At 46.8% G+C, this 24,447-nt stretch overlaps 1 protein-coding gene across 6 annotated transcripts in view; it reads right to left on the minus strand.

The window, feature by feature from the left end:
* LOC109892955 (rap guanine nucleotide exchange factor 6) overlaps nt 1-24,447 on the minus strand; it is a 135,912-nt gene that overhangs the window by 11,500 nt on the left and 99,965 nt on the right. For 4 of the 6 annotated variants that reach the window (XM_031826911.1, XM_031826908.1, XM_031826909.1 and 1 more), the window contains 12 exons: nt 20,683-20,840; nt 19,361-19,375; nt 17,507-17,747; nt 12,779-12,887; nt 12,361-12,644; nt 9,782-9,993; nt 6,881-7,004; nt 4,725-4,748; nt 3,785-4,005; nt 2,887-3,063; nt 2,066-2,227; nt 1,359-1,484 (listed from right to left, as the gene is read on the minus strand). In XM_031826911.1, the coding sequence (XP_031682771.1) occupies nt 1,359-1,484; nt 2,066-2,227; nt 2,887-3,063; nt 3,785-4,005; nt 4,725-4,748; nt 6,881-7,004; nt 9,782-9,993; nt 12,361-12,644; nt 12,779-12,887; nt 17,507-17,747; nt 19,361-19,375; nt 20,683-20,840 (1,853 nt within the window). The remainder of the gene's footprint in view (nt 1-1,358; nt 1,485-2,065; nt 2,228-2,886; nt 3,064-3,784; nt 4,006-4,724; nt 4,749-6,880; nt 7,005-9,781; nt 9,994-12,360; nt 12,645-12,778; nt 12,888-17,506; nt 17,748-19,360; nt 19,376-20,682; nt 20,841-24,447) is intronic. The other 2 variants (XM_020485882.2, XM_031826910.1) reach the window with 2 other exon arrangements.

A 24,447-nucleotide genomic window follows, 5' to 3' on the forward strand; every position in this document is an offset into this window, starting at 1 on the left:
TTATGTGAAGCTTTATACCAAATACTAATTGAGTGTATGTAAACTTCTAACCCACTGGGAATGTGATGAAATAAATAAAAGCTGAAATAAATCACTCTACTATTATTCTGACATTTCACATTCTTAAAATAAAGTGGTGATCCTAACTGACCTAATTCAGGGAATTTTTACGAGGATTAAATGTCAGAAATTGTGAAAAACTGAATGATTTGGGCTAATGTGCAGGTAAACTTCAAACTTCCAACTGGATATAAAAAAAATCAAGTGTTTAACTCATCTTCATCAAAAATAACAACGAATAATCAACATTAAGACAATAGAAAACGAGAGCTCCCTTATAATCACATTACCTTTGCCATTGACATGTGAAGTCTCTTAAACACAACCGACTTACCCTAAAACTTTTTTTCTATCTTCTGAATGTAATAAATACAGTCCAATATCTAAGAATCAGTTATTACATATTGTAATAGTGAAATTGTGAATGAACAAATTATTAAAACTAGCTGCATTTTATTAATAACTATGCATAGGTTGTCAAATTGTTGTAGATCTACTTGGACTGAACCTTAACCAACATGTACCATAAAGTACATGAACATGTTCCCTATCATTCAATGAACTGCTGAAAACTCATGACAAAACTTCAAGTACACATAGAATATTTCCTCAGTTCCCTTCACACAGAATGTCCTTTCTCAGTCTATCTCGGTACTCTAAGCCAACTTGTGTGCCGTATTCTACACAGGGAGTTTTGTAGTCTCAGTCTGTCTGTCAGATAGTTTTTCTCCTCTTGTGTCTGTCTCTGCAGAGCCATGCAAAGGCCCTGCTGGGGCTGGCTGACCTCCTGGCCTGACCGTTAGCCTGCTCAGCACGTCCCTGTCCTGGGCTACCCTCCTGGGCCTTAGAGGACCCTGTCTGCCCCTGATCCTCCACTGATGGCCTAACCATCACCAACGCAGCCAACTTCTCCCTAGACTGACTCCTCTCCCTCAGCATCCTGAATGGGGAAAGCTCCCTCAACCTCTTCCTCAATAGAGAATCTGGAGGTTTGGGCCTGGGGGGTGTTACAGGCGCTGGCCCTTTCTGGGTCTCTGTCTGGGGAGCGTGCGTCCCTCGCCAGGTGGCCTTTGCGGACCCTAATCCTGGGTCTCCTTGGGGCACGGAGTGGAGTGGAGCCCTGAGAGGGCTCATCATCCCTGACCTGGGGCTGAACGCTGGACCTGCCTGGGGGCCTTGGGAGCTCCATCTCCCTAGCACTGCCTGCTCCGTCTCCATCTCTCTGTCCCTGTCTTCCTCCCTGTCTCTGCTGTGCTGCCTGGTCATCTGCAGTAACCTCTTGTGGAGGAGAGCCCCACCTATGCCGTAGCTGCGGGTGCCCGCCGTGCCCGCCTTGGTGCTGGCCTCGCTGGTCAGAGAGGACGACGAGCCAGACATGTTCATTTGGCTGTTGGAGTTATGCTGGGGCTTGGCCATGCCACCCACTGTAGACAAACAGGAGAGACAGGGAGAACGATTGAGGAGCCTGATGGTAAAGATGACACTAAATTACAGTATGGATAGGTGAGATGCGGGGAGAAGAAGACGCTTTGGGTATATGGGTAGTGTCTGCATGCGCGTGTATTTTGGGTGTGAGGGATATTGGTTTTGAGGTGCTGATACAGAGGGTGCGGACCGTGAGGTACAAACCTTGAGGTGCGGGTACAATATGGGTTATGTTTCGTTGTGAGATGAAAGAATGGATGGGAGTCGATTCTGATGTGAGAGGTAATGTGCAGTAGCCATGATGTAGACGTTTGGGATGCAAGGTAATAATGTAAGCTGTAATATAATGTGCAGTAGCCAGCAGGGTTTGGGACAATTCAATATTTAAATTGTAGTCAATTCAGCAAGTAAACCAAATTCCAAGTCCACATTGTCCTCATTTAAAGCATTGAAGAGGATTGGAATCAGTGTACTTCCTGGATGGACAAGAATTGAAATGGAATTGACCCCAACCTTGGTAGCCAGGATGGTAATGTTTTAAGCGGTAGGTAATGTAGTATGCAGTAACCAGGATGTAGACCTTTGCGTGGGGAGCCCTGTGGCGAGATGGTGGGGCTGGAGTGCAGGGAGGACACGATGGACACGGTGTCTTCAGCAGACCTCTTCCCACTCCAGGGACTGTCCTCTGATTGGCTGAGCTGGGAGCTAGGAGGCCTCTTTATCACTAGGGGAGAGCTGGAGTCTGGGAACAGGTGAGAGACAGAGATGTACACTGTTGGAGTCTGGCACAGACAGGGACATACACTGTTAGAGAGTGAGCCATAAGGCAGGTGTGGCACCATTATTGTACTACAGAATATTAACGATTTGGCCACGTCTCCCTTGTAAAAGAGGTCTTCTGGCCTCAATTGGACTTCCTGGATAAATAAAATGATCACCCACAAGACATCACGATCTCATCTTTAACAATCTTTAACAAGGACTCTATCACTATAAATTAACTCACTAATACGCAACATGTTTACATTGACATAGAAATAGTGTGATCAAACTCAATTGTCCTGGAATTGTATACCGTATATTCTGATGCTATTTCTAGGGACCAATATATTGTCAGTATACTGTAACTAACAATTCATTTGAAAAAATAAATAAAGGAAAATTGGGATACTTAGTCAATTGCACAACTGAAATGTGTCTGCAAATCGGTAAAATTCAGGTAACTTTTCCCAAATTCCCATCTTTTTCCTGAAATCCTGGTTGAAAGATTCCTGATTTCATGCTTATTCCATCCTGATCCCAAGGATCTTCCAACCGGGATTTCTGGAAAACCTGGGAATTTTGTAAAAGGCACCAGGTATTCTGCAACACTAGAAGAGTGTAACAGTTCCAGTGACTCACTGTGTGCGGCGTGAATGTCCTTGGCGGTGCTCTTCTTCCGTTGGGGGTAGAGGGGTACCTGGATCTGAAGCACCTGGGACACGCGGTTCTGGGCCTTCCCCCCGGGCAGCGCCGAGCGCAGCGACACAGGAGAAATGTCCGACTTGGTGGACCGTCGCTCGCTCAGGTTCTTGGACACTGCAGTCATGGAAACAGGAAATCATTCAACCTGCACCAGGCATTGCAAGATCATTATGTTCCCGACAGTAATAACAGAAACAGCAGCGCTTATCAATGGCCTGACCAGGAGATGAGTTACTTCAGAGGGTTGGTGTGTAAATATAGTAAACACAGAGAGAGGAAAATTAAGAAGGTAGTCACACAGACAGGAAATTGAAATGTATCCTTCACATTTAAAAGAAGATTAATGAAATGGGTATAATTGTATGAAAAACATTTGTACACTTGACTCATTTCTAAACAACAAAGGTATAACTCCCTCCTCTCTCAATAGGGCAATGCAGAAGGTTCTTCTCAACTGTGAAACATCTGAAGCCCACTAGGTGGCAGTGTTGGGCAAGTTAAACACCCAATAAGTGTCAAACGCTCAAGTGAAAAACACCACTTCATTACAAGTGCATTGAGGAAATGTTGTCCCACAGCTCTCTCCCCTGAAATTACTATTAAAGTGTGCCTTTTGTAGGAGAGTAAAATAACCTTCAGTTCTGTGAGAGAAGAGCTCTGCGGGAGGCTGGGAGCATCAGAGTTGAGAGAATACCCAACCCTGTCACAGCCAGTGACGGCAAGGGGATGATATAGCCTAGTAACACTTGGTGTTTCTAAGTGATTCTAGGTGACTATAAGTGTTATACGGGGTTGCATTTGGCCACTGACATTGTGGTTACGGTGTAAGACTCACAGGTGCTGTAAACAGGCTCACACTGTAGAGACATAATCTGGTGTTTCTCCTCGTCCGTCTCCACCGCCAGGTTGGACAGGTACTGCTTGACCTTACGGGCCATCTGAGCGTCCTCGTACAGCTTCTTAGCGTTGAGCAGCGAGCTGCGACGCACGCGCTTCTTGTGGGCCCCGCCCTGCACGTCCAACATGTTGGAGTTGGTGCTGCCCTGACTCAGAGACCTGGAGAGGGAGAAAGGGGTGTCGGATGGGAGGAGAAGTGGATGGAATGAGGAATGGAGGGAGGGAGCCAGGGGTGAGAGGAAGGCAGGGCATAATGGAAGGCGGGGTGAAGTGAAGAACGGAGGGAATAAGAGAGGAAGGGAGGGAGACGGGTCAGTTCTCCAGGACTCCAGTGGAGGCACTTAAAAGACATGCTGCAGGTTATGGTGTTCGTGCAGCCTCTCAGTATCAACGCTAGCACTACCTTGTTCAACGGTCACTGTCATACAGTCTGGACATTCAGAGAGAACACTTTATAACTGATGGGCAGGTCTCTAAAACATCACTCTGCTGCTGACTGTAAACAGAGCACTGGAGCACAGCAGGTTATAACAACCATGCGACAAGGCCGTCTCACGCTGATGCACCATGCTTAAACGTGGGTCGATAAATAACAAAAAAATAACATTCTGTTTGACAAAGACAGTCGAAAAGGGTTAGAAAATGAAAGGAATGAAAAATCAAAGTCAGGGGCAAATGGCAGGATGCACACACACACAACGCAAAACGGACTCAAGAGTCAATGGTGACCTTTGGGAAAGGATGGACACAGGCGCACACTGTGAATGAAAGGGTTAGGGACTGAATGGTACATGTAGGGAGCATGCGGTTTGGGGGGGACACTGGCCACGTGGGGGTGCATGGTGACTGGATGACTGGACTATTACCAGGGGACTTACCCTAAACTCTTCCACCTCTTCTTCCTGCAAGCAAGACCCAATGACATTGAAGCAACGTGGCTTACAGAGACAGTACAGTCAAGGAAGGACAGGGACACAGTGACCACATGAGGAGATTGGGGGACAGAGTAAAGGGAAAACACTGGGAACTCGCCACATTCCCCACATCAAGTGTGTGTGTGTGTGTGTGGGGGGGGACATTTCATGCCGAATGTAACTCTGTGAATCCACCTTGTGTTTTGCCATTATGTCCAGTAGCAGTGAGAAGTGTGAGAGATGGGTGTGTGTATACTGTCTGTTTTGAGAATGGATGTACAGTGCATTATGAAAGTATTCAGACCCCTGGACTTTTTCCACGTTTTGTTACATTACAGCCTCATTCTAAAATGGATTCACTTGTTTTCCCCCCCATCAATCTACACACAATACCCCATAAAGATAAAGCGATAACAGATTTTTATACTTTTTTTCACATTGATGAAAATATTAAAAACAAATATCTTATTTACATTAAGTATTCAGACCCTTTGCTATGCGGCTCGAAATTTAGCTCAGGTGCATCCTGTTTCCATTGATCATCCTTGAGATGTTGCTGCATCTTGATTGGAGTCCACCTGTGGTAAATTCAATTGATTGGACATGATTTGGAAAGACTCACGCCTGTCTATATAAAAGTGCCACAGTTGACAGTGCAAACCAAGCCACGAGGTCGAATGAATTGTCCGTAGAGCTCAGAGACAGGTTGTGTCCAGGTGCAGATTTGGGGAAGGGTACCAAAATATTTCTGCAGCATTTATGAGTAATCGGGGGGAGAAGGGCCTTGGTCAGGGAGGTAACCAAGAATGGTCGCTCTGACAGTGCTCCAGAGTTCCTCTGCAGAGATGGGAGAACCTTCCAGAAGGACAACCATCTCTGCAGCACTCCACCAATCAGGCCTTTATGTTAGTGGCCAGACGGAAGCCACTCCTCAGTAAAAGGCACAAGACAGCCTGCTTAGAGTTTTCATAAAGACACCTAAAGGACAAAGACCATGAGAAACAAGATTCTCTGGACTGATGAAACCTAGATTGAACTCTTTGGCCTGAATGCCAAGCGTCACATCTGGAGGAAACCTGGCACTATCCCTACGGTGAAGCATGATGGTGGCAGCACCGAGGAGATGTTTTTCAGGGGCAGTGACTGGGAGACTAGTCAGGATAGAGGGAAAGATGAACGGAGAAAAGTACAGAGAGATCCTTGATGAAAACCTGCTCCAGAGCACTCAGGTCTTCAGACTGGGGCGAAGGTTCACCTTCCAACAGGAGAACGACCCTAAGCACACAGCCAAAACAACACAGGAGTGGCTTTGGGACAAATTTCTGAATGTCCTTGAGTGGCCCAACCAGAGCCTGGACTTGAACCCGATAAAATAAGCTCTGGAGAGACCTGAAAATAGCTGTGCAGTGACACTCCCCATCCAACCTGACAATGCTTGAGAGGCTCTGCAGAGAAGAATGGGAGAAACTCCCCAAATACAGGTGTGTCAAGCTTGTAGCATCATTCCCAAGGAGACTCAAGGCTGTAATCGCTGCCAAAGGTGCTTCAACAAAGTACTGAGTAAAGGGTCTGAATACTTGTGTAAATGTGATATTTCCTTTTTATATTTTTATATATACACTTGCAAACATTTCTAAAAACCTGTTTTTTCTTTGTCATTACAGGGTATTGGGTATAGGTTGATGAGGATTTTGTTTTGTTTTGAATCCATTTTAGAATAAGGCTGTAACGTAACAAATTGTGGGTAAATGTCAGGGGGTCTTGAATGCTTTCCGAACACACTGTATAGGGGGAAACTGGTGCTGCTTGGTGTGGAGGGAGCCTGAAGGGGGCAGGCATGCACTGTCTGTGACAGGCTGGACTGAAGGACACACTGGGTAGTACAGGGGGCGGAGAGTAGGCAGATGACACCTCTACCCCCTGATACCTTATCAGCTATTATTTCATCCCCCTAATGGTTAAGGGTAGGATTGGGAGAGGTTGAGAGGATTGAGAGTGCTGATCTAGGATCAGGTCCCCCAAGTCCATGTAATCTTATTCAATATGATCTAAAAAAGGCTAAACTGATCCTAGATCTGTGTTTAAGGGCAGTAAATGTAGCCAGGGGAGCGAGCACCCACCTCTGTCGGAACATAAGAGCTGGGTCCATGTTGGCTGAGGTCATACGGACAACGTGACGGATCTCCTTGGCGATCATCCTCAGCTTCTCAAAGTTCACCAGACCGTCTACTTTAGAGTCATTACCTGCAGCGAAAACAGTCAGGTGAGCTTTTCTTCAACTTCATTAAATGTGCAATCTAGGTTTTCATAAAAACAACAAAGCGGGGGGTGACCATCACTTGTTTCGGTAAATATCTGAGGAATGGGGCTGGAGATATATAACACTCAAACACTAATGATTGGTTCCCTCCTTCAGCCTGTTTAATTGGGTTACATTTAAGAGCCGAGCGCTGGTTTTTGAACCAGAAGGGAGTGTGTGCCACTTAATGTGTAGCTGTTCATGTGTTCTCACAGCTTTTCGCATTAGATGGAAGTGATTGATTTACTTCTCACATTATCATGCATCATCTACACTTCTACACACCGTGTGATAACAATGGGTTCCCTGGCCTGTGCAACACATCTCTCACTGTGAGGAGATAACGGCAAACACACGCTAATGGGGAAATCACAATACACGTCTTCCATCTGTCATCCCAATCACCAAACGATCCATTTCCTGTTTTAGTACTACACCATTTTTGGACTTTTTAAAAACTTTGCATAATAGCGAAATCTCTGTGGTTGTTCTAACTTGGTCTCATACGGGATGCCAAATCAGAAAGGGAAGCAGAAGTAAACCCCCCCCCCCCTGAGCAAGCTTGAGAGTGACCTCGGTTTCAGCTGAGCCAGGGGGAAGTGGAAAACCAAGGCCCATATGGAAACCGCCCTTTAACAACAATGTCAATGACCCCAATATGGTATGAAAGCTTTTTCCATCTTAAACAGGCGAGTCTGTGAAATGCTAATGTAGCTAATGGACAGAAGATTAGTGCTTTGTCTAATGAGTGCCTGAGTTAGGCATGATTCATTGTATATATGCTAATACAGTACATGCCAATAAGAGTATACTGACGGAAGGTGCAACAGTCTAGATGTAAAAACACTGGACTTTAACTAGCTAAGAACTCAACATAAAAAGTCAACATGATGAGGTTTCAGTCAAAACAATGACCTTAAATTCTTTGGGACTGAAGGGCAGTATTGAGTAGCTTGGATGAATAAGGTGCCCAGAATAAACTACCTGCTACTCAGGCCCAGTTGCTAATATATGCATATTATTAGTATATTTGGATCGAAAACACTGAAGTTTCTAAAAACATTTTGAATGATGTCTGTGAGTATAACAGAACTCACATGGCAGGCAAAAACCTGAGAAAAAAATCCAACCAGGAAGTGGGAAATCTGAGGTATGTAGTTTTTCAACTCCTTGCTTATCGAATATAGTGTCTATGGGGTCATATTGCACATCCTAAGGCTTCCACTAGATGTCAACAGTCTTTAGAACCTTGTTTGATGCTTCTACTGTTAAGGAGGGGGCAATAGGAGCTGAATGAGTCAGAGGTCTGCCTGAGTGCCATGAGCTGACCACACACGTTCACGTGAGAGTTAGCTTGCGTTCCATTGCATTTCTGAAGACAAAGGAATTCTCCGGTTGAAACATTATTGAAGATTTATGATAAAAACATCCTAAAGATTGATTCTATACATCGTTAGACATGTTTCTACGAACTGTAACGGAACTTTTTGACTGTCTGCTCGCGCCTCATGAATTTGGATTACTGGGCTAAACGCGCAAACAAAAAGGAGGTATTTGGAACTGGGATTCCTGGGAGTGCATTCTGATGAAGATCATCAAAGGTAAGTGAATATTTATAATGCTATTTCTGACTTTGTTGACTCCACAACATAGCGGATATCTGTATGGCTCATTTGTTGTCTGAGCACCGTACTCAGATTATTGCATGGTGTGCTTTTTCGGCAAAGCTTTTTTGAAATCTGACATAGCGGTTGCATTAAGGAGAAGTGGATCTAAAATTCCATGCATAACACTTGTATCTTTTAGCAATGTTTATTATGAGTATTTCTGTAAATTGATGTGGCTCTCTGCAAAATCACCCGATGTTTTGGAACTACTGAACGTAACGCGTCAATGTAAACTGAGATTTTTGGATATAAATATGAACTTTATCGAATAAAACATACATGTATTTTGTAACATGAAGTCCTATGAGTGTCATCTGATGAAGATCATCAAAGGTTAGTGATTCATTTTATCTCCATTTCTGCTTTTTGTGACTCCTCTCTTTGGCTGGTAAAATGGCTGTGTTTTTCTATGACTAGGTACTGACCTAACATAATCGTTTGGTGTGCTTTCGTCGTAAAGCCTTTTGAAATCGGACACTGTGGCTGAATTTACAACAAGTTGATCTTTAAAATGGTGTGAAATACTTGCATGTTTGAGGAATTTTAATTATGGGATTTATTTTGTTTTGAATTTGGCACCCTGCACTTTCACTGGCTGTTGTTGAGGTGGGACGCTACCGTCCCGAATATCCCAGAGAGGTTAAATCACTGTGACAGGTCGCTCTAGCAAATTATATTGTATAACATCTTAATCCGACAAGCGTGTATGAATAAAGTTTAGATAAACAGGTAACACTTTATTTGGATAATCCCGAGCAGATGGTTTATAGATGTTCAGTCGATGTCCAATAACTGTCAACAACATTTCTACTAACTATCTACTAACCCCTATCCAAACCCTAATCTTGACCTGATTACCCTTTTTCTAACCTAACCCTTTTTCTAACCTTAGCAAGCAGTTGTTTATCAACAGATGGTTTGTTGATAGTATGACCATCTGTAGAGCATCTTTATGGGACTATCCAAGTAAAGAGTGACCAATAAATTAATCCGATATGGTTTCCAATGGACAAGATTAAGGTATTTTAGGCAGGCACTGAGAAAGGTATCCATACCTTCATGTAGGAAGGTGAGGTCCTTCTTGACAACGGGGAACAGGGGGATAATGGGCGGCTGCATGCTCTGGCTGCTCAGGACGTTGCGGTACTTGGCCATGTTCCTGGACGGGTCAAAGATGTCCTGCAGGTCGCGGAACAGCTTGTCGTACTTACTGGGCAGCTTCTCCCACGATGACCTGAGACGAGCTATTGGAGCCAGATTTAGGCCACTGTCGGGCAGGAGACAAGGAGGAGAGGTCAGGGGTTAGGGTTCAGACCACTGTAGAGGAAGAGACAAGGAGGGGAGGTCAGCGGTTAGGGTTCGGACCACTGTTGGGAAGAAGACAAGGAAGAGAGTTTAGGGGTTAGGATTCAGACCACAGCTATAGAGGAGAGATGGTAAGGTAGGTAAGCCTTGTCCAAGCTAGAATGGCCTATAGGGCAACAACAGCCCATCTCCTGTATCTGCAGCGTGGGCGTGAGGCCGCTTGATATACACCCTGGACAGGACACTCGAGAGATTGGTTAGGGCTCAAAACTCTCCTTCAGTGGTTTTCCAGTGGTTTTCTGCCCTGGTCTACTTTCCTTCATCCACACTTAGCTAAATAAAGTGGGCAAGTGAGAGGCAGCCTACTGTTAGACCTCAGTCTTTTCACATCAACGCAGATGAAAGAGAGGAAGCGAGGAAAGGAAACAACATGAGAGAATAAAGACACCCAGAGGCTAGGAAAAGGTGAGTCCGCTCTGAACTGAACGGGAGAGGAGCGTGGAAGCGGGGCTAGCTGGCCAGATGACCACTCCACTGCCCAGACCAGCCTAGACACAACATGCACACAGTACAGAGACACACTTCAGGGAATACAGAAGTGAAAGCTGAAAGCAATGTGTACCACTTAGGGGATGATGCACATTATCACAATTGAGGAGTACTCTCTTTCTTGAATGTACACCCATTCACTCACTAGGGTTGGGCGGTATGCAGATTTTCATACCGTTCCTGTACCATACTGGTGCATAAAGCTGTATTGCTTACATTTCTGCCGTACCTTACCACATTGTTAACCTATAGATGTATAGGATACTGGACCCGGGCTCAGGGACAGCCAACTCTGGAGATCCGTTCCATCTCTACTGAGATGGGTCGATCTGCTTTTAGTTTGAGTTTTTTCACCTTAAGTGTGGAATGATCTACAACGCACTTTAAAATTGGAGGGAAAAAAAGGTTCAATAAAAAACTACCGGTAGTGCACACAAGGGGCGCTATTTCTTTCCAAATGTATATTTATATATTTTATAAGCACAAAACAACTTCAGGCAGCAGGGATCTTGATCCAGGGGGGGGATTTATTGTCTCTGCTGAAACCATGAAGCTTGGTCTTGCAAGCTAGCCACTTAGCTAGCAAGTTAGCAAACTAAATCCATAGCTTGACCCCTGAGCTGGAGATAACTATCTCAGGTGTGCCAAATATATGAACTTATAGTTAGTTATAAAGCAGTGGCATACCACTCCCCCTGAATTTTGTTTTTATAATATACAATTCATTTTTACAGTATTGAAAAGCATACTGTCTGTATTTCAAAATAACCCGGTATACATAGTATACTGCCCAAGCCTATGACTCATTCGCTCACAACAAAACACGCTATCCAAAAACGATGCATCTTCAGTGTTTGTTTTCCCATTTCCTCAATGAGGTCCTGTGGCTTTGTGACCTCAGAGCAGATTCATTTAGAGAGCAGCAAATGACGACGGGTGTTTCCTCTTTCCTCTCCTCCCTCCCCCCCAACCCCCTCCCTCTCCTGACAGACCTGGCAGCGCTGCTCTAGAATTACCCTCATTGTTCTGCTCTGAAGTGGAGTCTCCAGCCAGCCAGCCAAGTCCATCAGCCAGCCAAGTCCATCAGCCAGCAGGGGAACTGACTGATCTGACTGCTCTAAAGAGGGCTTGAGGCAGAGGGCCTCGTTACACATTGGATGACACAGACAGTAGGGAACACACACGACACAGATGCATACAGACACGCACACATCAAATCAAATCAAATTTATTTATATAGCCCTTCGTACATCAGCTGATATCTCAAAGTGCTGTACAGAAACCCAGCCTAAAACCCCAAACAGCAAGCAATGCAGGTGTAGAAGCACATGCAGAGTCAGTCAAACACGCACACGCTCCGGCAGCCAGGCCGTTCCATGGCTGAGTGAGGAGACCACAGCGAGCCTAACCAGATTCCCATTGTCAGAAAGCTCTCAGAGGACATCCTCTGCCTCACACACACACACACACACACACACACACACACACACACACACACACACTACAGTTCCCTGAAGATGCATGTCAAAGTAATAGCACAATGGACAACAGAAGCGCAATGTAGCCAAACCATAGAAGGCAGAGTTAACAACATAACAAAGCAGAAATGTAATAACTGTTTTGGGACTCAATTTGGACAGGCAATAAGTCGTAGGGACAGATATAGGATTGCGGGGCACGCAGATGCAATGAACTGCTTAGAATGGGAACAGATAGAGAACAGAACAGGGAGTGTTGCCTTGGGAGGGAGGGACTGGTCTCCAGCCCCCAACTAACTCACCTGATGATGGCGAACATGGAGTTGAAGTTCTTGCACTCTCGACAGTTCAGAGCAATCTTGATGAAGTGTTTGATGGTCTTCATCCTTTTCATGGCGTTGGGCTCCCTCAGGATCTCCGTGGCGACCCAGAAGGTCTCCTGATTGATTACCTCCTCAAACTGCTTGAGGCGCGTCTGCTGGACTCCCCCCGAGGAGTCCAGTAGCTTGAAGAGGTCGTCCACGTACTCGGTGGACTCGATGTTACGGAACAGCTCAAAGTCCCTCATGGAGAGCTGGGCGGCCACCTGCAGAACAGCACGACGACTTTATTAACGCATATGAGACGGGGAACGTGTCTGCTGCTGTACGGTCTTCAACCCCTCTGTTAAACACACAGAAATACACAACACACGCACGTAAATACACCAGATACACACACCTCCACCGTGCTGAGCTGGAGCAGAGTGATGTGACTCTCCTTCAGCAGCTCCTGGGCGTCATCGTCTGAACACAACGTCTCTGTATCCATGTTGTTCTTCAGGTAGTACCTGGGGACAGGGAGGGGGTGGGGGGGGGGGGACACACACGGTAATAATAAAGGTTAATACCGGGAAAACCACGTGTTGATTACAAAGCAGACATAACATCAAGACTACGTCTAGAAATGATACGGGACCTTTATTTATTCACGCCAAAATAGTTATTATGAGCCCTGAATGATGATTGGCTGAAAGCCGTGGGATATCACGGAATGACAGAAAATGACTATGTTGGTAACCAGCTTATAATAGCAATAAGGCACCTCGGGGGTTTGCGGTATATGGCCAATATACCACGGCTAAGGGCTGTTCGTAGGGACAACGCAACGCAGAGTGGTACGTTGGTCAAACACCACAAACCCCAGAGGTATCTTATGGCTTAGTTATAAAATGCATTATTATCATTAGAAAATATATAACCACATGAATAAACGTGCCGCCGTTATTGTCTGTATTGTCTGTATACTATGTCAACTCCTTGGTCGACACCACCAGGGCAGCAGCAGTATTAAGATGTGTTGTGTGGGGGGGGGGGGGGGGGGGGGGCGAGAGAGAGAGAGAGAGAGAGACCCTGACAGTGGTGATCCATTACAGCCATACATTTTCCCATGGGTGGGTGAGAGAGAGAGAGAGAGAGAGAGAGAGAGAGAGAGAGACACACATCTCCCCGATGCCCTTTTCTGGGACAGCGTCCAAAAGCAGCACATTGGACTAGCGCTTCTTAATGGAGCCAAAATATGTCTACAGCTAAACCTAGAATGCAACGCAGCGGCCAGCAATACATTTACAGTGTGGCACTTTTCATGGGCAACGTCCGGGCGCCCGTTATCGTACTTGATGTGTACTTAAAATGCCCTGGCCGACCCTGCCAACTCAAGGCATCAGGGATGGGGATCTGAATAAGTGATGGGTACAGTAGAGGGGGCTAGGTCTCTGCTGCTTGGCCCCCTGGAAGGAGGCCTGCTGCTGCTTCTAGCCGTCTGGGACTGACTGGAGGGCCACTGGGGCTGATGCTGGAGCTGGTTGGGGAGACTCCCCTGGCTAGATGAGTGTTTGGGCTGGAGTGAGGACTGGAGGGTTTCTGCTGGCTAAGCTTGTGTCTAACCCACCAAGTCAGATCGAGGGTCAGTTAATCAATGCATAGAGAAGTCCCAACAGGTCGACCAGGCACAGCTCTATTTTCATGGATAACAAAGAGAGGGATGTTGGAAAGAGGGACATGTATAATACAACACACAACATATGTTGAATGTAAAACGGTGGGCTCCCGAGCAGCACAGCAGTCTAAGGCACTGCGTCTCAGTGCTAGAGGCGTCACTACAGACCCTGGTTTGATCCTGGGCTGTAACACGACCGGCCGTGATCGGACGTCCAATAGGACGGTGCACAATTGGCCCAGCGCCGTCCGGGTTAGGGGAGGGTTTGGCCGGGGTGCGCCGTCGTTATAAAATAACAATTTGTTCTTAACTGACATGCCAAGTTAAATACACTGCTCAAAAAAACAAAGGGAACACTAAAAGAACACATCCTAGATCTGAATGAATGAAATATTCTTATTAAATACTTTTTTCTCTACATAGTTGAATGTGCTGACAACAAAATCACACAAAAATGATCAATGGAAATCAAATTTATCAACCCATGGAGGTCTGGATTTGGAGTCACACTCAAAATTAAAGTGGAAAACCACACTACATGCTGATCCAACTTTGATGTAATGTCCTTAAAACAAGTCAAAATGAGGCTCAGTAGTGTGTGTGGCCTCCATGTGCCTGTATGACCTCCCTACATCGCCTGGGCATGCTCCTGATGAGGTGGCGGATGGTCTCCTGAGGGATCTCCTCCCAGACCTGGACTAAAGCATCCGCCAACTCCTGGACAGTCTGTGGTGCAACGTAGTGTTGGTGGGTGGAGCGAGACATGATGTCCCAGATGTGCTCAATTGGATTCAGGTCAGGGGAACGGGCGGGCCAGTCCATAGCATCAATACCTTCCTCTTGCAGGAACTGCTGACACACTCCAGCCACATGAGGTCTAGCATAGTCTTGCATTAGGAGGAACCCAGGGCCAACCGCACCAGCATATGGTCTCATAAGAGGTCTGAGGATCTCATCTCGGTACCTAATGGCAGTCAGGCTACCTCTGGCGAGCACATGGAGGGCTGTGCGCCCCCCCAAAGAAATGCCACCCCACACCATGACTGACCCACCGCCCAACCGGTCATGCTGGAGGATGTTGCAGGCAGCAGAACGTTCTCCACGGCGTCTCCAGACTGTCACATGTGCTCAGTGTGAACCTGCTTTCATCTGTGAAGAGCACAGGGCGCCAGTGGCGAATTTGCCAATCTTGGTGTTCTCTGGCAAATGCCAAACGTCCTGCATGGTGTTGGGCTGTAAGCACAACCCCCACCTGTGGACGTCGGGCCCTCATACCACCCTCATGGAGTCTGTTTCTGACCGTTTGAGCAGACACATGCAAATTTGTGGCCTGCTGGAGGTCATTTTGCAGGGCTCTGGCAGTGCTCCTCCTGCTCCTCCTTGCACAAAGGCGGAGGTAGCGGTCCTGCTGCTGGGTTGTTGCCCTCCTACGGCCTTCTCCACGTCTCCTGAAGTACTAGCCTGTCTCCTGGTAGCGCCTCCATGCTCTGGACACTACGCTGACAGACACAGCAAACCTTCTTGCCACAGCTCACATTTATTGTCGATCGGTGTTGATTACTAAGTGGACTGTTTGATGTCACAGAAGTGTGATTGACTTGGAGTTACATTGTGTTGTTTAAGTGTTCCCTTAATTTTTTTTAGCAGTGTACTATATATATCACAATTCCTGACATTTAATCCTAGTAAAAATTCCCTATTTTAGGTCAGTTAGGATCACCACTTTATTTTAATAATGTGAAAAGTCCGAATAATAGTAGAGAGAACGATTTATTTCAGTTTTTATTTCTTTCATCACGTTCCCAGTGGGTCAGAAGTTTACATACACTCAATTAGTATTTTGGTAGCATTGCCTTTAAATTGTTTAACTTGGGTCAAACGTTTTGGATTGCCTTGCAAAAGCTACCCACAATAAGTTGGGTGAATTTTGGCCCATTCCTCCTGACAGAGCTGGTGTAACTGAGTCAGGTTTGTAGGCCTCCTTGCTCGCACACGCCTTTTCAGTTCTGCTCACGGTTTTGGAGCAGTGGATTCTTCCTTGCTGAGCGGCCTTTCAAGTTATGTCAATATTGGACTCGTTTTACTGTGAATATAGATACTTTAGTACCTGTTTCCTCCAGCATCTTCACAAGGTCCTTTGCTGCTGTTTCGCACCAAAGTACATTCATCTCTAGGAGACAGAACGCGTCTCCTTCCTGAGCGGTATGGCGGCTGTGTGGTCCCATGGTGTTTATACTTGCGTACTATTGTTTGTACAGATGAACGTGGTACCTTCAGAAGTTTGGAAATTGCTCCCAAGGATGAACCAGGCTTGTGAAGGTCTACAAATTTCATTTTGAGGTCTTGGCTGATTTTTTAGATTTTCCCATGATGTCAAGCAAAGAGGCACTGAGTTTGAAGGTTGGCCTTGAAATACATCCACAGGTCCACCTCCATGTGACTCAAATTATGTAAATTAGCCTATCCAAAGCTTCTAAAGCAGTGACATCATTTTCTGGAATATTCCAAGCTGTTTAAAGACACAGTCAACTTAGTGTATGCAAACTTCTGACGCACTGGAATTGTGATACAATAATCTTATGTAAACAATTGTTGGAAAAATTACTCCAACCTAAGTGTATGTAAACTTCCGACTTCAACTGTATATATTGTTTTTTTTTATATACTGTTGTCTACACAAGCAACAGTATATACTAGACAAGAATATCTTTCGACTTCCATTGTCTAGCTTAGGCTGCTCTATTTTGGCCGCTGCCCGGCGCCAAGGGGCTGTCTATTACCCATAAGGCACCAGGGCTCTGTGTGCTGCCGCTGGCTGTGTATGTATGAATTATTCCAGGCGTGCAGTCAGTCTGCAGAGAGAGGCACACACACAGTGACAGAGGATCAAATATTCATGTTAACCTAGTTGGGATGAGTCTGATGTGTGACGAGAGGAGCAGGGGCAGAGAGGGAGAACGGCGGCAGAGAGGGAGAGTGGCGGCAGAGAGGGAGAGCGGCGGCAGAGAGGGAGAGCGGCGGCAGAGAGGGAGAGCGGCGGCAGAGAGGCGGCAGAGAGGGAGAGCGGCGGCAGAGAGGGAGAGCGGCGGCAGAGAGGGAGAGCGGCGGCAGAGAGGGAGAGCGGCGGCAGAGAGGGAGAGCGGCGGCAGAGAGGGAGAGCGGCGGCAGAGAGGGAGAGCGGCGGCAGAGAGGGAGAGGGCAGACATTTTAACTGACGAGGGCATTTCTGGGAAGGAAGAGGAGGAGGGGATGGGGGAGGAAGGAGGAAGCTTAGCAGTCCCTCCGTCTCATTAAAATCAACCTCATTTTCAGACCTGAAGGGGAACCAACTGGGAAGAGGTTTCACCAAACAACTGATACAGGGTCAGATCATATTATCCCATTGTGTATCCCTTTAAGGTTAAAAGATAGGATTGGGGTGGGGTAATCTGATCCCAGACCTGTATTTAAGACCACAGTCCAGTGTCTTACCTGCCGTTGAGCTGGATGCGGTCAGCCAGCTTGGAGAGCTGGTCAGGTAGCCTGCGTTGTTTGATGACGCCCTCGGGGCTGACCGACACTTCGCAGAGGGAGTAGTTCTCCGGGGCCGCGCTCAGGCCAAACTCGTTGACCACGTGACTGACCACGTCCTTGGCCGTGGTGTCCTTGCTGATGATGATGTAACAGCTCTGCTGGTCAGCCTTGAACACCCGGATCACCTGGTCTGGAATGTCTGACGAGTGGAGGAGAAGAACAGCTTCGAAGACTTAGGATGGACGGAATACCAGAATGCGTCCCAAACGCCACCCTATTCCCTACAGAGCGCACTACTTTTTTGACCAGGACCCAAAGAGCTCTGGTCAAAAAGTAGTGCACTATATAGGAAACATGGTGCCGTTTGGAACGCAGATCTCTTTCATACAGAAGCGTAAATATAGGGACCCAAAATAAGTCTCAGACAACAACAAAAAAAGTTTACAATTTCCATGGTAACCCAAAAGTTAAAAATAAGGAAGCAAACCGCCCTCGTGGCTAAGGGATAGGCACGCGAGATGCATTTCCCAATATGCCAAAGGGAACAAGCACTTCATACTTTCTCTGCTTGCACATGAACGTGCTTGTGATCCATCACACACACATCAGCAGGGTAAAACAACGAGAAATGAATAGCGGAGGACGATAAGCGGTATGGGCGGGGGGGGGGGGGATCGCGTGCCTGGGAGCAGTCATGCAGGGAGCCTAATGACTTCAAGAGGAAAACATAAATAAAAAGGGGGAATGGGCTTGGCTGAGAGATGACCGTATCGAACATGGCACAGCTCCCTCCGTGTTTTCCAGGGAGTAGAGTGAAGCATGCTCAACGGACTGTGAGGCACAGCCATTATGGAAGCTATGTGCTCCTTTCTGGCCTCATCTCTCACTATGGCTGAGCCCATAACTAGAAACCCCATTCATTATTCCCATTACAGCAGCAAGATCGGCAGAAACAAATCACCGAGCCACACCAATAACACTGCAGATGAGTCTAAATACAGTGCAGTGGCTAAGCCATAATCAACCATTTCAACCTACTTAAACTAAAGGTGGGGGTGATTTGTGCCGAGGGTCTAGAGCAATCATATACCCTCCAATCATATCTAATAATGATCTTTTCACCTCCTTGACAGGACTAATACCGCCCTAAACGAATGAGAACGATTAACAAACCAATTATTTATTGTAACGTGAGAATGATGGCCTCCGCACAGGAGAAAAGACTCCTGGCTCTTGGGCGGTTATCTTCGGAAGTTTCTGCTGACGCAACGCTATTAGGGTCCCCCCCCACCCCCCCAACACCTAACGCCCCCTAGGCCTGCCTGCTAATCCTTTTTCCTGTTCCCTCTGTCGCAGAACCACTAGATATAAATCCCACCTAAAGCAACATTAGCAGACAGGGGAAGCGCAACAGGGCTGAGAGGAAAGCACAGGGCCAGACACGGCACGGCATTTTAACACGAAGCTCCTTCAACATAAAAAATAGTCAAACACATTTAGCCATCACGAAGGATGGGTCCCAATGAGTTGCACTACATTTGACCAGGTCCCATAGGGCTCATTTCAAATGTAGCACACTATGTAAGGGAACAGTGTGCTATTTGGAACGAGGCCCAAGACCTCCACGCAGAGCCCAACTTAGACTGGGGTCCATGACGTATGACACAGAGAGACGGAACTCAAAAAGCTCATGAAGGAAGAGGGGAAAAAATGACAGGAGGGGAAACTTGGAAAGCATAAACTGAATGTTGCCAAAACGAACACAGCCCCGGTCTTCCACTGAGACTGGGAAGAGAGCACGTAGATACTTACAGTAGAAGCCCACGGCTGGGGAAGCAGACAGAGGAGGAGAGAGAGAGAGAGAGAGAGAGGGAGGGAGTGAACAGTGGTTGGAAACATGGAAGAGAAAGAGAGGACTTTGAACGACAGCTATCCCGTTGTGGGAGGACGGAGAACGTCAGCGGGGCAGAGGGACTTTCACTAAAGCATCTGTTTATAATCAGATCAGTGTACTGGAGAGAGGGAAGGCACAGTGTGTGTCGGACAGAGAGCTGGGATCTGAGTCTGCCGCAGTCACACACACACAAGCCTTCTTACACCCAAATCAAAGGCCTAGAAGAATAACACCATACTTAACTCCAAACTCCAGTTTCTCTGATCCCCCCTCTTAATCTAATTTGAGGCCAGGCTTTGTGAGGGATTACTCCCCACACTGAGAGGGCCGCTTTGAAATGAGTGTATGGGGGGGGGGGGGGGGGGGGGGGGGGGGGGGCTGCACTTGTCGATGAACATCCCCCCTACCTACCCGTCAGTCACAGTGAAAGAGCCAGAGCGCAGTCGGTGGAGAAGAGAAATGGCACTAATAGAAGATGATTCATCTCCTATCTCAGTGGGCTTGGCGGGAGGGGGGTGCGGGGAGTCCTCTACAGGCCTGCGTGATGTATTGGGGCTGCAGACTGGACCCTCTGACTGCGGGCTACGCTGAATGACAAACGATTGGGGAGGATAAATCAAAAGCATATTCCCCCCTCCACTCTCCTCGGGGAGGCCGCTTAGTTGTTTAAAAAATGATGGGCGCTGAAATCTGTCAGCGTTTAATCCCTTTCATAAGGCTCTAATTCGGTTTCATGTCCGAGCTCTTGAAATGGAAATGCTTGAGACACAGAGGAGTAACGGAACACCGGTGTGTGTATATGTGTTTGGCGTACTCATAATGATCAATTCTGTGATTAACCCGAGGGCCTCCGGGGCAGAGCAGTGTGAGGAGTTCCTCCAAGCAGGAAGTGCTTTCACTCTCTGTGAGAAGTGTTCCTCTCTGAGTAATTACTGCTGTTTTCCCACCGCACAGCTCCACTGTTACGCCTATTGCCGACATAACACGGTCAGAAGAGGCCCCCGCGCTTGAAGAATGAACAAGGTAAACACTTGTGTAAAGTGCGCCCATCTTCAGTTGGTAATTGTCTCAGTGGAGTAGTGAGCAGTCTTCACTACCCAAGCAGTGATCGCCGTGTGGTGAGCATGAGAGTGAATGGTCAGATGTTGGCCAAGGGGCAGTAAGTGCTTCTGCCTCTGTTTTTATCTCACCCTCATTTAACCAAGAAAAGAGTGTGTGTGTGTGTGTGTGTGTCTTTCACCTGCTGGATTGGAGAAGTCCAACACATTAGTGGCTGGCTGCAGCAGGTCAGGGCTGCTGGATGAGAGGCTGCCAGGGATGGGCATGATGGCCACGCTGTGCCTGCACTGCTTAGTGCCCACGATGCTGTCATCCTGAGACTGACCCACGCCACCATCACTGTGGCACAGAGAGACAGAGAGAGGGAGATGAGAAGGGGATGTCAGATCACTTTTATGATAAGGGGCTCGAGTTTTCCCTGGTCAGGAACTCCTGGCCCCGGAGCCATATTCAATCACGCCGCATTCAAACAAACAGTTAAAAGAAGCATTCCTGGTCTTCTTGACATCCCTACAGTGCACTGCAATCACAGCAATCCTTTCATAGGTAGTGATGGATACTTATGGGGTTGGCTAAGTTCCATCCATGAAAGATCACATGAATGATGTGGCCGACGAGCAGGGTGCACCGAAACCAAACACAAACCAGGCCCAGGAATGACGATGACAGCCCAGTGAGCACACATACACACAATCAACAAGACACGCACAGACACCCAAACAAACACTATGCATGATGGATGGCAAGGATGAGAAGCCTTTGTACAGACACCGAAAAAAGAACAAAAAAAACCTTTATGCGTGACATTCAATCTAAGACAGACATTTCAATGGGGCTGGGATGAGAGGTCTGCTCGCCGGGCCTGCCTCTCTGTGAGTATGTCTAGAGTCAACTCTCGAGGGTAAACAGGGACAGGGAGAGACATCAGCATTAAAAAGGGTCTGATATGCAAATGGGATCCTTTTGACGAATGGTCTCATTACGATTGGGGGATGCGGTGGTGTCTTTGTGGCTGGATGCCACTCCCCTGACGGTGTCAGAACACCAACACACCAACATCAGGCCTCCGGGACACAGCTCTAATTGACTGTTTCCGTACTAAACGGCCCTCGCAGCCGCTGGAGACGGAAGGGGACGTGGCTGACGTGTAAAGCGATATTTCAGCCTAGGCCTAATTTCCCAAATTGGTTCAAATTAGGTTACGGTCAGTAAGAATTTGGCTTATGATTAAGGTTTTAGGATGCTGGTCAGAAAAGTTGCCCCCCCCCCCATCCCACAGGTAGACTAAATGATTGACACTTCCAAGGCCCCTCCTCCCCCAAATGACAAACACAGACTGATACGGGACCAACAAAGCCTGCTGCTCCCAGATCCTTTTGTGCGGTCTTGCCAACGGCAATGGTTTGGCGTGACAATGACCATAGGGCTTGACAAGACAGTACAAAGAGACCAGGGACCAGGCTAGCGCGGTTAGCCTAACAACTTACCGACATAGACACGCCATAAAACCAAGACAACAAATGTCAGACATAACGTACCGACACAGACACACTATCAACAGAATGTAGACGTAGACACACAGAAACATACATATGTACTACCGCAGAAAGTCCTAATGCCAATCACATTCCTCAGTGACTTGAGATTCAACCAAACTCTACTTCCTCATACTTCAAAACTCAGTCTTTGCCCTCCGCGTACCCAAGGTGATTCAGATGTCTACATTACGCCCAGGTTAGTTACGTGAGCACTTTTCACGCTACTATTATAGGCAAGCACCTTATCATGTTACACCTCGATCCCAATCAAATTCATACATGCCATTTCCTTTAGGCTACGGTGTGTTGCATGCATAAAATGTGGAGCGAAGCACTATGGGATGTGAAGCCGACAAAATGAGAAGAAAGCTGCACATGGAAGCACAAAAACGAGCGTAGAATCACATCACCCTGAACGACACAATACTTCACCGTATTCTCAAGCTCTACTCTAACCGACCGTGAAGCTGCGGAGAATTCCACAGAGGGGAATAAACAGGTAGGGTAGGAACAGCAGAGAACGTCGACACGTTTCATTCGAGGAGCACTTGAATTTGTTAAGCTCCTCCGTAGCTTTAGGAATGCGTGCAGAGATTCTGAAGGATTTTTGTTTCGCATGAAGATCCCAAAGCAGTCCTCCGGCTTTCCGTGAAAAAAAAGGTCATTGCTGAATTCATCCCAGCCTACAATGACTGTGTGGGCCCGCGTCAGAAACGGCACCCTATGCCCTACATAGTGCACTGAATGTTTAGGGCACATATAGGGAAAAGGATCCCAATTTGGAACACATGCTGTGTTTTCTCCACGTTGCCAGTGAATGAGGGAACTAAATCACACAACAAGTGTCTTACCCAAAGAGTCCCCTGTGCAGGTGAGGCAGTTAGAGGAGGGACAGAGGACAGTGAAGAGCATGAGAACAACAGAACAAGGCTGCAGTACAGTACAGTGTGCCAGCGGCATGTTAGCACTGAGCAGCAACAACACAGACAGGCAGATAACGAAGAGACGAGGGGCAAGGCCACAGTATCCAGACACTGGACGTTACACACACACACACACACACACACAGAGAGAATAGACTCATACAGATGGACATTCATTAAATGTACCTCAGTGGAGGCTGCGGAGGGGAGGACGGCTCATAATAAAGGCTGGAACAGAGCAAACGGAATGGCATCAAACCAGGTGCTTGATACCATTCCAGGGATTCCGCTCCAGCCGTTACCACGAGTCCATCCCCCTGCCAATTAAGGTGCCACCAACCTCCTGTGATGTACCTACACACATCTCAGTCAAACACACATGGGCAGACACAAAAGTAGTGAAACATTTTTTTTCTCCCTTATTTAGTTGAACCAATCATCATTGACCTAACTGATAACCTCACACTAATCAAATATACTAAAAGTATTGAATATACATTTACACATCCAATATACGCTGAGTGTACAAAACATAGAACGACCAGGTGAATCCAGGTGAAAGCAATGTTCCCTTATTGATGTGACCTGCTAAATCCACTTCAATCAGTGTAGATGAAGGGGAGGAGACAGGTTAAAGAAGGATTTTTAAGCCTCAAGACAAGTAAGACATGGATTGTGTATGTGTGCCATTCAGAGGGTGAATGAGCAAGACAAAAGATTTAACTGCCTTTGAACGGGGTATGGCTGTAGGTGGCAGGCGCACCAGTTTAAGTGTCAAGAACTGCAACGCTGCCGAGTTAATCACGCTCAACAGTTTCCCGTGTGTATCAAGAATGGTCCGCCACACAAAGGACACCCAGCCAACCTGACAACTGTGGGAAGCATTGGAGTCAACATGGGCCAGCATCCCTGTGGAACGCTTTTGACACCTTGTCAAGTCCAAGCTCTGACGAATTGAGGCTGTTCTGAGGTCAAAATAGGGTGCAACTCAATATTATATCGTAAATGTTTTGTACACTCAGTGCACATTTACAGGAAACCCACAGGACAGCCCGCTTTGGACAAATGGCTGATATATCTACTTATACACTTTTAAACACAGATAATGAGTATAAGAATGAGAGTTTAAGAGGTTAGATGATACATACCCTGGCTATCCCTTGCAGTAGTCTCGTCAAATCACCACCATTCGTGTCCAGCTCAAACTACCTAGTCTATTGGCTGCCAATGGAATCCCAGTAAATCAACTGGTTGATCAATATATGACCCAGCAGCAAAGCCAGGCAGTCATGTGACTTGCCTACTGTAGAATACTGCAGGGAGTAGCTTACATTTTAAATATTTTTTAAATATATATTTTTTATTTTAAATTCATTTAACAAGGCAAGTCAGTAAAGAACAAATTCCTATTTTCAACGACGGCCTAGGAACAGTGGGCTAACTGCCTTGTTCAGGGGCAGAACAACAGATTTTTATACATCGTCA

This window comes from Oncorhynchus kisutch, linkage group LG6 (assembly GCF_002021735.2).
Source record: "Oncorhynchus kisutch isolate 150728-3 linkage group LG6, Okis_V2, whole genome shotgun sequence".
NCBI lineage: Eukaryota > Metazoa > Chordata > Actinopteri > Salmoniformes > Salmonidae > Oncorhynchus > Oncorhynchus kisutch.